The 16,174-nt window shown below is 35.9% G+C and overlaps 1 protein-coding gene and 1 pseudogene across 6 annotated transcripts in view; one reads left to right on the top strand and one right to left on the bottom strand.

Annotated features, from left to right (window-relative positions):
• Positions 1–16,174, bottom strand: part of LOC121314765 (YTH domain-containing protein 1-like) — a 48,510-nt gene that overhangs the window by 13,427 nt on the left and 18,909 nt on the right. For 5 of the 6 annotated variants that reach the window (XM_041248416.1, XM_041248426.1, XM_041248436.1 and 2 more), the window contains one exon: positions 15,001–15,699. The exons of the other annotated variant lie outside the window; for it this stretch is intronic. In XM_041248416.1, the coding sequence (XP_041104350.1) occupies positions 15,484–15,699 (216 nt within the window). In that variant the 3' untranslated portion in view covers positions 15,001–15,483. Of the gene's footprint in view, positions 1–15,000; positions 15,700–16,174 lie in introns of those variants that run through there. 6 annotated transcript variants of the gene reach the window in all.
• Positions 4,813–14,763, top strand: LOC121314790 (annotated as a pseudogene).

The raw sequence follows: 16,174 nt of genomic DNA, 5'->3' as shown, positions 1-16,174 counted from the left end.
TGAAACTGGGATGGACAACAACCCAGCATACACAGCCAAAGCTACATTGGAGTGGCTAAGGAACCAAAAGGTAAATGTCCTTGAGTGGCCCAGTCAGAGCCCTGACCTAAATCCAATCAAAAATTTGTGACATGGTGTCACAGCAGCCCTTGCAGTGGGTGACGTCAGACCAGAAACAGGAAATAAACGCCCGGGTGGAGTTTGGTGGAGAAGAGGGCGAAAACCTGCACCCCAGCTTGTCCTGATTCCCTGCTTAACAGACAGGATTAAAATAAACGGTTGTAACAAACACAAAAACATGATGGACACGGCACATTCGCCAATGAAACCTAATACAAAACCTACTAACGCTTCACAGATAGCTTGTGACTTTTGTTGACCTGAAATTAAAAGCAGAAGTAATCATTTCAGGTGTACACGACACGTAGACCTGTTCACTCAAAACTAAATTCTAAACTGCGAAGTTGTCCAGTGTTCAATGTTTTTTGTGTTTTGAACCACTGTAGCCCAGTGTATGTTGCTTCTCACAACAGTGTTGTTCTGCAAACACCCAGGAGACTGTCTTGATAGACACTTTGGTCAATGCAGCCACTGTGTTGAGGGATCAGCCAGTTGCACTCACTATTATGACTCTTATGTAAGATCCCACACAGTATTTAAAAATCTACTGGTATCACATGATATGTCATTTGAACATAGCTTTCCAAACATTGCAGACAAGGGGCTTATAGTTCCCAATTATCTGGTGCAAAAGAATATCCTCAAGTTTTATTACAAAAGGACACATTGTTCTTTAGCAAAAATAAAAAGGTCTAATATATGTGTGTACTGATGTTCACGCCCTGTGGAGGATAAAGACGTTTCTAATCAAGTATGATTAAAGACCCTTATTTTATTCTGAAAACTATATATGAACTATACAAAAAATGATCCACTCAGGAAACCTTTAAATAACTAGGTATTGAAGTGAATGTACAAGACTAAACATGTTTGCAGTGACAGAAATTGCAATAAAAAATTTTTTCAGAGCTTAACAGTGTGGACGCTGTCTTATACCATACTGTGTGTATATATATATAATATAGATAGATGTGTAGATAAGTGGATAAAAATCCTCCATTTAAATGCATGAAACTCTGAGGCACTGACACAACAAAATGTGAAAAAAGTTCAAGGGGGTGTAGACTTTAGTAATCCCCTGCACTGGTATATGCATTAAACCACAGCTGGTTTTTATTGCAGCATTTGACAGTACCAGGGAATCACCCTGGATTGCAGTGGTTATTCCAGGATTTATCTGTAAAAAATAGGTGGTTTATGCAATCTTCCCAGTGCTGTAAAACATTATAATAAAATTCAGCTGTAGTTCTACTTGATGGTGTAGTGGGTGATCAAATCCTCCCATTTGACCTGGGCTCTAGAAACACTAATATCTGAAAACACCGTAGATGGTCAGGTGGGGACCAGAGGTTGACTTGGCAGGGAAAAGCTCTAAATCAACTATTGTCAATCAATTTTCTTGCCTCACTATTTAAAACCACACACACACATACACTGTTAAAACAATCTGACTGTTCTTGATTCTGCAATTCAACATATTATGAATTGAATTAATATAAACTCAATTAAAAGTTACCTTTTCTCTGTTTTCCAGTTCCCTGTTTTCAGTCACAATACCAGCTACATGCTTTCTATGGCTATCTGCCAGGTACTTCATTTTGGCCTCATGTTCTCTGATCCATTGGACTCAGGGGCTAGGGTGTACCTAGAGTGTAAACCCAAGACTTTCATCAAAACTGGGCCCATAGCATTATGTGCTACAACCCCCACCTCCATTACCTGTGCATACAATTTTGAAAGTTGGTAGCTCTGAAACACTAATAACACTATGTAACACAATTTTTGTTCCTGGGTAGTAAGTGTTATTTCCTAATTGCTTATGCCTCAAAAGTATAGAAAATGGCTATTATTCCCCACAAACTTTGCTTTTGTGACCAGGACAGTGATATTTTGAAATTTACCTATTTCCAATGAGAAAACGGCGAATTTGTGTCTTTTCGTTCACATAAAGTCAGAAAAAAACAACATATGAATCCAAATTAACATGTATTTATACTAAAGTAATACAAAAATGACTACAAAAGATTTAGAAGTGAGTAGTTTTTCAAGATTTACGATTATGCTGTAAATACAGTATGTTCAATTTATAGTATGGAGTAAATTTTACTTGCAACCCACATCCCTTTGTTTCTTAAAGCTCAACACACATGTATTTTTTGTTGTTTTGCCCCTTTTCCCTTAGTGGTATTGCCCGCCCTGTGTATATTATCTGTTATATGTTGCGTGTGGTTTGTTAAATGTTGGTGTATAGTCATTGGTACACTACATATAAACGGGTCAGTGTTCACGTGTGTTTAAAAATGTATAATTGTATTTAGCGCAAGAGGGAGACAGCTTCGTTTTTAATTGAACCACCCCTGCTAGTCATCCCAGACCTCCCTCAGACACAGAGAGACAGTCCCCTGCAAGTGAGGGAGAGCCGCACCAGTCCCCTGCAAGTGAGGGAAGCCGCACCAGTCCCCTGTAAAACCTGTTCAATATCCCAAACTGGCTTGTTTGTCCCCTCAACACTACATTGCTCCCACCTTCACAACAGAGGCAGGATTTTAATCTTCATTCTTTATTTAAATCAATACTGTCAGATTTGACAGTTAAACAATTCTGGTACATGACAATGATGTCATGCCCAACTGATGTTTCTTGATTATACCACTTTACCAGCATTCACAGGCGTAGAGCAGCAGGAGTTGCCTCTGCCTCCGCCACCAGCAGAATGCCTGCTGGTATCACTTCCCCCACCAGCACAAGGAGAGGAGCTTAAGACAAAAGGCTGCAGTACATGCTGGTTCCTCAGCAGCCCTTTCTAGGCGCTGAGGGAAGCACGGGGAAGAACCGCCCGGCCGCAGTGGCCGAAAAGAGGGCCAACACCTGCACCCCAGCTTGTCCTGATTCCCTGCTTAACAAAAGGATTACATTGAACGTTCAAATTAAATTAGCCATGATGCAACGAAATCCCAATGAAACCTAATACACAACCTAAACGCTTCATAGATAGCTTGGACTTTTGTTGACCTGAAATTAAAAGCAGAAGTAATCATTTCAGGTGTACACGACACGTAGACCTGTTCACTCAAAACTAAATTCTAAACTGCAAAGTTGTCCAGTGTTCAATGTTTTTTGTGTTTTGAACCACTGTAGCCCAGTGTATGTTGCTTCTCACAACAGTGTTGTTCTGCAAACACCCACATAATTTTACTAGAGAATTACTGCCTTACAGCATTTTACTTTAAGGATATGACCAGGAAACACTATTTATTGCAAACAGATGCAGCCACTGTGTTGAGATCAGCCAGTGTTATCTCTTATGCAGTATTTAAAAATCTACTGGATCACATGATATGTCATTTGAACATAGCTTTCCAAACATTGCAGACAAGGGGCTTATAGTTCCCAATTATCTGGTGCAAAAGAATATCCTCAAGTTTTATTACAAAAGGACACATTGTTCTTTAGCAAAAATAAAAAGGTCTAATATATGTGTGTACTGATGTTCACGCCTTGTGGAGGATAAAGACGTTTCTAATCAAGTATGATTAAAGACCCTTATTTTATTCTGAAAACTATATATGAACTATACAAAAAATGATCCACTCAGGAAACCTTTAAATAACTAGGTATTGAAGTGAATGTACAAGACTAAACATGTTTGCAGTGACAGAAATTGCAACATGAAATCTTAAAAGAAACAGCTGCCTGACTAGCTGAGCGACAATCAATTATTACTATATTATATATATAGATACTATATATATCTGCTGCTAATTTAGAAAGTTGAAAATTTCAAACTGATACCTCTTTGGTTGGTTGTAATTAACAGTATATATATATTATAGTGAGATTCGTGGAAAGGATAGCCTCCCTGCTGATGCAGAATGAATTAATACTGCAACATTTAGTTAATCCCCTGCACCTGGTGGTAATTGTAAATTAGAGCCAGGTGCAGGGTATTTAAGAGAGGCAGCCAGTCTGCTCAGGCTGCTGATCAAGAGCCTTCCCACTCATTACTATCCCTGTCAAACATGCTTGAAGAAAGGAAGAAGACCCACTTAACAGACATCATGACTGGAGACTCCTGCTATTTAATTAAATTATAGATGATCACCATTTTATCTTGGTGCTGGAAGGGTAGCTTGGCTTGACTTTTTCTAAATGAACAGCAGAATCACATAGTTCTCCTGATAATATATTAATAATTGATTGTCGCTCAGTCAGTCAGGCAGCTTTTTTTTTTTTACTGATTTTATTTGTACATTCATAAAAAAAAGTGTTCCATTCAGTAAGGGTACCCTATATGGTTTCAGCAAAAAGAAAAACAGGTTACAGATATCAGATTGTGTCAGCAAATGAAGGTATGATAACTCAATATGCACAACATACACTAGAAACAGTTAGTCACTGGTGCATTTCGCTTGCAAAGATATATGTCCCTACTGTATTGTGGAAAACTGTTTCTTGCAGATTTGTTTGGAAACACATTTACTGTTGAAGGAGACGGCACCTTTATTTATTTAAAATCTCCACGGTGCTTACTTGTCCTGTGGAGGTATTCGTGTTTTGGACTGGCTTCGAGGTTTCATGCGCCTCACACTGCTCCAGTCTGTGCTCCACATGCCTTTTCTTACAACCCTATGTAACACAATTTTTGGTTCCTGGGTAGTAAGTGTTATTTCCTAATTGCTTATGCCTCAAGTATAGAAAATGGCTATTATTCCCCACAAACTTTGCTTTTGTGACCAGGACAGTGATATTTCAAAATATATGAATGTTGCCACTTAAAATGAGTTTTATAGAGCATCTGCCTAATGACCACTACTCAGAACCTGAAACCATCTCTGAGGTTTATAATCCCGAATAAGCACTGTTGGAATTAAGCGACATTACTGGTTGTTTTATTTGGTGATTTTACTTTGTGCATTTACTGGGCTCTTTAAAGCATCATTGGCTCTTTTATTTATGAATTCATATTCAATTGGTCAATATTACAGGCATAATATATAACTCCTATCTAATAAAAGTGGCAATGTTTATACTAGCTGGAATTGCAACCAATTTACTGTGGCAGCAAAAAAGTCTTTCCCTTTACTCTTTATTCAGCTTATTCAATGCTGTTTTTTCTGTTCAAAGGGAGACCAACAACTTTCTGTGAATCCATGGGTAAGGCTGATACGTGGCTGATAAGAACCTACTGGGATTTTGAATATCCTAGACCATTTCTTCCAAACTTCCAATTTGTGGGAGGACTTCACTGTCGGCCGTGAAAGCCATTACCTGAGGTACATACCTAATACTGGTCATATTTCAGCAGTGTGATAAGCAGTGATAGTATTGCAACAACAACAAGATTATTGGAGGAAATAACAGATACTTGGCTTTTTTATACAGTATTCAAATATGATAAAGTAATAGTTAAAGTAATTCATTCTGCTCAAGATTTTGTGACTTGCACATTAAAAATCATAATTACAGAAAAAGTTAAACTACCAGCAGGATACCATTATAATATTTGTTCATACAACTGAGATGCTGTTGTTATGTTAAAACATGAAAATGTGGTATCACTTTACTAATTGGTCATACTATAGCTCTGTATCTGCACAAAACTACTTATTTGTAGTGCCACTGCATTCCCTTTGAAGATAATGTTAGAACGGAACGGTCAGAACTGTTATTTTTTTTTTTTACCATGAACTACGCAGAACATACAAGACAGATTGCTGGCTTAGCAGAACATGTATTGTGAGGAAAAAAACAAACAAACATCTTTTATTAAATAATAAAAAAGAAATGAAAAAAAAACTGAATGATCATTTTTTCACACAAAAGTACTTTCAGAAGAAATATTTTCAGGAATGCATGGCAAATAATGATACCATTCAAAGGGAACCATGCATACATGACATCTGAAATGAATAACACACATTCTGCTGTACAGTGTGCTTTTCATGTAGAAAGTACAGTATATTCAAACATGAGAAAACGATGTTCATTCAAGCGCTACAATATAATATTAAAGAGTTAGGAAATTCAATTTAATACTAGGTAAATGTTGATATTTCATTTGTTTTCTTTTTCAGGATATGGAAAAGGTTGTACAGGGCTCTGGAGAGCATGGCATTGTGATGTTTTCCCTTGGCTCAATGGTTAAGAATCTAACCAGAGAAAAGGCTAATTTGATTGCTTCTGCTCTAGGGCAAATACCACAGACAGTTTGTACTCTTTTATTTATTTAAAAATTTAAAGCAGGCTTTTAATCCTGCTTGTGTGTCTGTTTTTCACATTAGTCCATAATCTTGCTGTGCGCTATTCAGAACTGTTTAACACGTCTTCCTCCTTCATTGAAACACTTTCCATTTGGAGGTACAATTCTCGGTCTAACTGTAGTTCAAACATGTAAACAAAGGAAAAAAGGCAATGTCCTTTCCTAAATGGCAATGTATAACAGACTACCTGAGAGTAAGACATGTAATCTGAGTGCTTTCTTTAACTTAGAATCAGGTCAGATTTTTGCAAATTAAAATACATATTTGCATATAGTGAGTTGAAGTGGTCAAAAGATTCATTCAATTAGTATCTGTAACCTGTCTAATCAGAATTAAATATTATTATAGTCTACTTACTATTGGGTACAACTATGCACAGCTTACTAATGGTCATCTAAGTTTTATTAATACTGTTTATTATTTTGGAGGATGAAAGCATATCCTATAGGAATATGAACAGTGGTATCACAGAATATGTATTGTTATACTGTTCCACTAAAACTTCTTTTCTGAATTCAGGTTCTATGGCGGTACAGTGGAGAGAAGCCAGAAACCTTGGCTCCAAACACTAGAGTTTATGACTGGATTCCTCAAAATGACCTGCTTGGTAAGACACTGCAGATGCCAGGCAAACCAAATGCTCTATATCTGTGGTTTCCAAGCTTATGGCCGGGCCCCACAAATTGGCAATGAAACCCTATTGGGTGGGCCGCAAGCGTTAACTTTTTCCTGGTGAAAATGTCTGGTGCAAACAAAGAAAAAAGATTTTAAATGAAACAACTAATGCTGTTAAATGATTAAGTACGCCTATCAGCTAAAGTGAAACGATGCAGCACAGAACATTTAACAGATACATTTATTGTGCATTCTGTCATGTTTGTGCACTTCTTTTATTCTCTAATAGAATCAGGGAGGCAGTTGGGATGACAAATAGATGGTTTAAATGCCTACAGTGGGTCATTTCTGTACTGGCTTACAGATTTTCACATACACAGACAACCTTCAATCAAGAATAATCATACAGACTCGGTTTATTCAGTTTAATAAATCAGAGTATATATTTATTCCTTCGGTTTATTAATGCTTAAATCGATCAAGTGATCACAGATTTAAATCAAATCCTAGCTCATAGACAATCCAGGTAGGCCAGTGTCTGCGCAAACTAACAGCATTAATACTATAAAGCACATATGGTTAGAACACATACTTTTCTTATGTTGAAAAACACCCAGAACTATCCTAAAGCATACAAAGTAACAGCCTCTCTAAAGCTAACTATAATAATCATATCCTTACAGCCTTATGATTCAATATAGGTGAGACACAAATACAAAATTATGCTTAAAAACTAAAGGCTCTGAATACAACACCAGCAGTCAGCTTTACAGGAAGATCTCCAAGCAGATAGACAAGTGGAGTCTGTGTTACCAAAATCGACTGATGAATAAACTGCAGTTTTGCCCTAATATTTATGACTTTTTCTCTGCTTCATGCATCATAAGGCTTAGTTAAACTTAAAACCTGTTTTTTTTAGACTGCCTTTATCTCTAAAGGCAGTCTAATATACTTTGTAATGCCAGGCTACTCCTTAAAATTAATAATATGCAGAACCAGGCTTTTCCCTTTTGTTTCAAACCCAGAATATATGATGTAATCTCTAAAAGTAATAACATATTTTTCCAGTACCATAAAGTTTTTACTTGTTAAGATAAAGATTATAAAGATGAGGTGCCCCGATTTAAAGCACCTGTTCTGTCAGTAAATTTAGCCTTGCTTGCTAAAATATTTCTCCATTACTTATGGCATTCTGTCACTCCTCCTAGATAAGAATAAACAGTCAATCTGTCTTTAAGTTAAAGCCTGTTTATATCAGTGAATTTAGTCTTGCTTTAAAATACATTTTTCTGGTGCTACAAGAATCCCAGCACAGTTACAGATAAGTAAACTCGAGGGGCCTTGCTTCTGGCTGGAGTTGCTTTTTGCTGATGATAAACTCTGCTGTTAGCACATTTGTAAGGTTATTGATTTAGGTCATAGTTGTTTAGTTTTACTGAATCTTTTTCATTTAGGCTAACACTGATTTCTGCAATAGTATTTCTGCTTGTTTAACAGTTTATAAACCAGTACAGAGTTTTACAATATTATTAACTTTAACAGTTACTTGTAACAATGGTCTTTTAATCACAGTGTCCAGTTTGCATCCAGGATATCAGATTGCTCCCAGCAGGATAGAACATCTTTGTCCGGTTCTGCTTTCAGTGGGTCCGTAAAAGCCGCTATGGGTCCCAAAATCCATCTCTGATTATCACAGACGTGGGTAACAGTTTAACACCTGGTACCTACAATTCTGCAACATAAGCCTTCCGTTCAAAAGGAAATAGCACTTTGGACAAGAGAGGGGTTTTAGGGTCACTTGTGACAATTCCTTTGCCTCTTCTGGAAGTGGTAGAGTCTGCTTCTTCATTCTATGGCCCTCTAACCCTTCCACAAAAGGTTATAAATGTGATTTGACTTCCTTGGCATTTATCAGTTTTTCTAGTATATACTAGATTTCTAACACTTGGAGATATCTTTCACCACTCTTCTCAACAGAACAGTTTCAACTGCTCAGTACCTGATGGCTGTCTTCTTTTCATGAACCAACTCACTCCAGCACAGCTTGATGCTGGATTCTGAACTGGAGATTCTGGATCCAAAGACTATGCATACCACTGTATTGTAATATATATTTTGGTGTTAACCAAATTTTACTGGTAGTCTGCAAGCGACTTTCCAGCTGGGTAGACTAGAGTTATTGAAAAGCAATGAATGTGTCAAACTTGTTATTGCTATAGGTCACCCGAAGATCAAGGCATTTATTACCCACGGTGGTACCAATGGGATCTATGAAGCGATATACCATGGCATCCCAATGATTGGTATCCCTCTGTTTGCTGACCAGCCGGACAACATGGTCCACATGGAGGTGAAGGGGGCTGCTGTGGTAGTGAATTTCAATTAAATGAAAACCCAAGATTTAGTTGATGCCCTGAACAATGTGATACAAAATAAAACGTAAGTTTAGCTCAAAATAACAAGTTGCATATGCAAGGCCCATTTATAAAAATAAAAAATTTCACCCAAAATGTGAAGAGATAGATTTATGAATGCGTATCTTTCAGTGCAAGGCTGTTTTAGTTCTGCAACTGTATGATCACCACACTGCACTGCTGATACAGGTTAGCTTAGCCAGCTTTGCATGACCACTCAAACTATGTGGGGGTTTTTCCATTCAAAGTAAGTTGTTTTTGTCTCTAATATTATCCACAATAATATTGGGCTAGCAGCTAACAGTCAATGTCATGACATTTATCAACAATATTACAGAATGGTATAGAATAACAATTAGATTAGTGATTCTCAAGACATAACAAACTTGTAGGTGTGCAACATACAGATGGATCAATGAACAGACAAACACCTTGATATATTTCCATAATCTGATCGTTTCAATAACTTAAATTAAATGTATAGTATTTAGGGCTGTCAAGTGATTAAAAAAAAAAAAACATAAAAAAATCACATATAAAAAAATTGATACAATTACTGAATCCATCTCATTTAAGTTTGTTTTATTACGGATGCTATTATTATTATTATTATTATTATTATTATTATTATTATTATTATTATTAATAGTTTTTTATATTTATTTAGAATCCAGCATTGTTGTTAAATTGTTTGATCCAACTGCTAAATTACTGCATTTACAATTATCAGTTTCCTTTACTCAAACTAATGTTTTTCATTGCCATTTAAATAATAATAAAAATAAAAATTTAAAATGGACTTTTATTAATAACTTGGAATTGCTTAAATAATATCAAAACATTCGCCGAGTAATGGCTATATCCTCCATAATTGTAAATAATATCATTTAAAAATAAATGTGGTTATTGAAATAAAACAAAGGTACAATGCGAACAGCCCGTTATAGTATCGTACATGATTCATGGGTTTGCAATGATCCTGAACTTTCATTTGTTGTATTGTTGTCTGTAGCAAAAAAATACTTGGAACTGAATTTTGAGAAGTGAAATCCGCAGTTTATCACGCAGATGGTACAGCAGACTAGATGCACTTCTGTGATAGCGGGACTCACTTTGAAACCATTAACAAGTCCTTCAGTTTGAGTGCTTTGCTACATACTGCGGTTCTGTGATTAATCTAATATTCAAACGATGACGACACTCATTCAACCCTGGCATGCACTAAAATCACATCGCAGGAAATTAATTAGGGTATGTAAGAGGGACAAGACAGGAGTGCGATTAACGTGAGTTTAAAAAATGTAGCTCCCAAAAATTGCAGAACTTAACTGTGAATAATTGAAAGCCCTAATAAATAAATAAAAATTATAAAATATTATATATATATAATTTTTATATATATTTTATTTATTTTTTTCTTTAAGATACAAAGAAAATGCCGTGAGGTTATCGAGAATTCACCATGATCAGCCAATGAAACCACTGGACAGAGCTGTATTCTGGATTAAGTTTGTAATGCGTCACAAAGGAGCCAAGCATTTAAGACCTGAAGCCCACAACCCGACTTGGTACTAGTACCACTGTCTGGACATCATAGGCTTATTGCTGGCATTTATAATAGCACTTATGTTTATCATTGTAAAATCCTGCAGCTTCTGTTTCCAGAAATGTTGCAAAAGATCCGAAAAGAAATGCAAGAAAGAGTAATTTGTTTTCTTCACTTGATCACCAAATCACTTATTAAAATCTAAAAACTTTGCTACAACATTAGTTATTTGTACATTTTAGATATCAAAATGCAAGTGTATGTGCTGTATATGGGGGATTAAAACCAAGGCAACATGTAACATACTCCAGTGATGAACACACAATAAAGTTCAAAATCTATTTTATTCTATTTTACTTTCTTGGCAAGATTGCTTCATTAATTATGCCACACAAAAAAGGCACTGCACACTACCTGTCCGATGACATTATGAAAGGATGTGAAGCCCTCATAGCTTCTGTATATGGTACCACATGAAGAGTGAACCAAGGTATGAGCTCTACTGCAAGAAGCAGCTACTTAATGCATCTCCTCCACCCACCACCAACAGTGTTGCACTTCAATACCAGACCTGCATCTGGAAGAGAACTGACAATGCCTCTGCAGATGAGGACGAGGAGAAAGAGTAAGGCAAAAAGGAATCCCCAGTGCTTTTATAAACAACAATAATGTGCCTCCTATATACAGTATTGTTGATATCAATTACTATTATAATGCAATAAATAATGCATTACGTAACATACATGTCTCTGGAAGTCATTAATATTGTGTTAGATAATTACAGGCTGATTATAATGGTATAATACAAAAGTCATTCCATAGTAAGGGTACATTCAGAAAACTAAAATCTTAATTGCTGAAAATGCTTTTCTTCATGGAGGAAGCGTATGGCTGATGCTGCTGATAGCTCTAAAGTGGGTAACTTCGAAGGATACAAAAATGTCTGTTAAAGCACAGACAAATACAATTTAAAATATATCTTCTACCTATGAAAATATTAAAAACATGGTGTGTAATATGAAATGGGAAACAAAAAATGCTTTCCATAGATGTATAACTTGCATGGGGTTGAGACATTTTTGTGGAATGTTTGAAAAAAACAAAAATGTCAAAAAGGAAAATTTTGTCACCCTGCCAAAACTGGTAAGGTATAGATCAAATCTTTTTGGTAAAAAACGGACGCAATCTGAGGAATACTGCGAGCCTTCTTAAACACTTCTAGCTCAGGTGGAACACATTCCAGCCATTTGAACACACAAAGTCCAAAAACAGCTCAAAACATGACTGTGCCCTTTGACCTCTGAGTGTCACATGATCATATTACCCCACACTGACATTAAATTAAAATACAGGTCTTATTCAATGCACAGATACAACTTTTGTGTTAATTCAATATGTAAAACTTGAGTTACTGTCAATTGTCTTGCCACCACACCTAACCTTTTTTAAAATATTTATTTCAGGTATACATGAAAAATGGCTACTGTTTTTTATTTGACCTCATTGCTAATGACATACCTGCCCTAGAATGATGTATTTGGACCTTGTCTGTCCCAAAAACAAAGAAAATATTCTGCCTCTCGGGTTGTGCTTTTACAAGATTAAAGCTCTTTTTTAATTCAGACAATAAGACTACTAAGCATGTTGCCACAAGCTGTGCTCCAACATTCACTCACCACTGTGGCCTAAAGGGTGCAGTTTTCCATTACTGTGAAATAGTGCAAACAGGAGAGTGTATGAGGGATGTGCTTATACACAAGACAAATATGTATGGAGGACTATATTAGAGCTGTAGAGGAAGTGAAATATACATTTGAACTCCCACTACAGCTTTGCGATTTTGGTTTTTACTAATCGCAAAAAAAAAAAAAAAAACCTGCTACATGAAATAAGCATTATTTATAGTTTAGGTTGTTGAAGGGATATTTTCTTAACTAAATATCTTTAGTTTTGAGAGCTATAATGCTCTTGACACTGGCACATAGGTGTTCATAAGGAACTATAGGGTAGCTGAATTTGAAAACTGTATACCCCAGTATGCGCACCCGGCAGTTACCAGAATGATGTAGTATTCAATCCATTTACTTTTGGCAGGATTTTGTAAACAGCTGACCAGCGTATCACTAACGGGATTGTAGCGCTTGTAGAAATACTGCAGTGTCCATATTAAATGCATACAAGACATATTTGCTGTACTTGCTAATTTACCAAAAGTGGTGTTCTGAAGCACTGATTACAAAAACCAAGCACATTCACCTTTATGTGGGGTTGACAAATACAAAGTGAAAGAGAAAGGAAATCTATAATAAATCCAACTAAAAGATTATCATATTTAATAAGTCTTGCTTTTACAACTTGGTGTAGTATGGTATTGCAAATTTATAAACAACTTAGCTCCCACATCCTGCATTTATTCAGCTGTGGGGACACATACTCTGACACAGGCATATGGGTTAATATATGAAACCGTACTTTCTCAGAAAAACAAGCATAAACCCAAGTACAAGCATGTCTGTACAATACAATAAGGTAATTAAGTAAATCAGATATGCACAGCACCCCCATGGCAGACATTGTAACCACTCTTCCTATCAAACTGCGCATCACATGTTATGTATTCATTTGTCCATTACCACCTAGTATAAAATTCAAAGCAATATAACCCAGCCATTGTGGATAACTGACTGCTAGCAAATATTCTGTTAATAAATAGATAAATAAATAAAAGCTCACGTCATGTATCAGAGAACTGCTGCTTTAAAAAAGCTGCTGACATTCTTTTAAATTTTACACAAAATCCATTCTGCCCTGTATTAAATCCAGTGACCTCTTTTTTCTAGCTAAAGTGTTTTAAATTGTAATTATCTAATTTCAGACTGGTCAATGAAACAGATCATTTCATCCATCACAGAAAGGCCACCTTTCTTCAATCCCCCACATTTGATCAGTCAATAATTGGATGAAAACTTTAGAAGTTTAAAAAAAAAAAAAAAAAAAAAAATCTGCTACATGAAACAAACATTATTTATAGGCGTTTAGGTTGTATTCAAGGGATATTTTCTTAATTACCTTTACAAGAACAAAATCTCTCCCCCACATCTGACATGTTCTCCTTACCAGCTGTAACATCAAGTCAGGGCAGGAATCATTCTCTTCTGATTTTAGAACCTGTAAGCACTGTATACAAATGACTTTGTCTCAATAAGGAAATGCCTAGTATCCAAGCTAAATCATCCAATTAAAGCTAGATCTAATTTAGATCTTTTCAAAACACAGATTTAGCAATTACACCAGACACTTTCTTAGAAATGTCATAATATGTTCTGGATTCAAATTGAACACAACTAAATCCAGTATCCATGGCTCTCTCTAGTGGGCTGCCTCTCATTGTACAGAATTATAAATAAAACAAACTTGAATACTTTCCAGATTCTTGCAGGTTGTAAAACCAGTTTTAAATATACTATATTTAAAATAATGTGAAATATTCAAAACACCCTTTTCCCCACAGATTTTTTGTTTTAAATACCATCATGCTTGTAGGCAGAGAACACAGCTCAAGCATTTAAGAGATTAAGCTATTTTTTGTACTAATTCAAATTCAGAAACATCAAAACCAATGTCACCCCAAGAGTCCAGAAAACACTAAATCCACATACACATGCATTTATCCCAATTAATTGTACTTACAAAGCCTGCCCTTTGAAGAAAAATATGGTCTTGGTGTGTATCAATTCAAAAGCAAAAATACAAGTTAAATATTTTTTTATTTTGTTTTTTTATTTCATATCAAAAGGATCACTAAATGATACTGTACCATTTTTTTTTACATTTTTTTTTTTTAAACCACAAACTAAGTTGTGTACATCGCAAGCCACTGTATATTAGTTTAAGCCATATATAGTATTGGTTGGAATCCTAAGTGGTCCTAAAGGAAATGGTTGAAAACAAGTTTAAAATCTGTGGCAATAGGTGTCTTAATATTGTTTTTATCTTTCAACACTGGAAAATACATGGTTTGAAATCTAAAAAGGACTATAAAAAAAGTACTTGCTACAACACTGCCACACAGTCATCTTTACAATGTACAAGTACAGCTGAATACTCCTTATTAGCAGCAACGTCTTCATTTAACCATGTGCAATAACAAACAAGAAAAGGTGGCGAGAGCAGGGTTACCATCCTTGGTTTTCAGGATTAACACATAACTGGGCAACAGTAAAGGCAAACAGGTAGTTGTGTCCATATAAAAAAAGGATATATACATATATTCGTGCACCTGCTTAAATCAAAAATAAAAACAAAAAACAAGAAAATGGTTTAAGATATGCATTTTTGGTAGATTTTTTCTCCAGTTCGTTATACTGCATGCACAAAACATACATGGGCCATTGGTTCTAATATATAAAAAAGTAATTAATGTTTTTTTGTTTCTTAAAAAAAAAAAAAAAAAAAAAGGGGGACAACTTCAACAAAAAGTTTCACAACTGTAAAAACAAAGGATTTTGTATTCAACAGTGCTGGGTTATTATCTTCGGTATCTTCCCCTTTCCTTTTCCCTGTCCCTGATCCGCTCCCTCTCTCGGTCTCTCTCCCGACCCCTATCGCGTTCTCTGTCTCTGCGTGCGTCCCTGGGTCTGTCACGCTCACGTTCCCTGTCCCTTTCCCGGGGACGGCTCCTGCGCCCGCTCACCACTGCCTGTGTGCGCCGCAAGAAGTCGTCTACTCTCATGTCATAATCGTGCTGTTAGACCAGAAACAAGTTTATAGTTTGTAAACGACATCTTACATTAAAATTGAAATAAAAGGTTTACCATTATTCAATTCAGCAAGTAAATTAGAATTCATTGGTATCCTTTACTTTGTGTACTCTAGTTCATTATAAAGCTAAATGTAAAGCTCCCTGGAACTTAGTAAAAGGCAACAATTTCAGCAATTAAAAGATAAAAGGGTTGGATTCACAGAATCATACCTTACAAATATTACCTAGTCCAACACTAACACAAATTGGGGTATGAGAAACCTGAAGTGGTGCAATTAAAGTTTGTGGTTTTAACAGGTTCATCTGCAGGCTGTTACCGCACTGTAAAATGTTTAAAATGTATGACATGGATTTATCTCCGAATGTAATGTTAGACCAACTGGGTTTTAAACAGAATCTAAAGCATTCAAGCTCATAAAAAGGCAAAACTAGCCAGGTGAAGCATAAGGATGAGAAC

Source organism: Polyodon spathula, chromosome 1 (genome assembly GCF_017654505.1).
Source record: "Polyodon spathula isolate WHYD16114869_AA chromosome 1, ASM1765450v1, whole genome shotgun sequence".
NCBI lineage: Eukaryota > Metazoa > Chordata > Actinopteri > Acipenseriformes > Polyodontidae > Polyodon > Polyodon spathula.
Note: the sequence above shows the minus strand (reverse complement) of the source record. Positions and strands in the feature narration are given on the sequence as shown.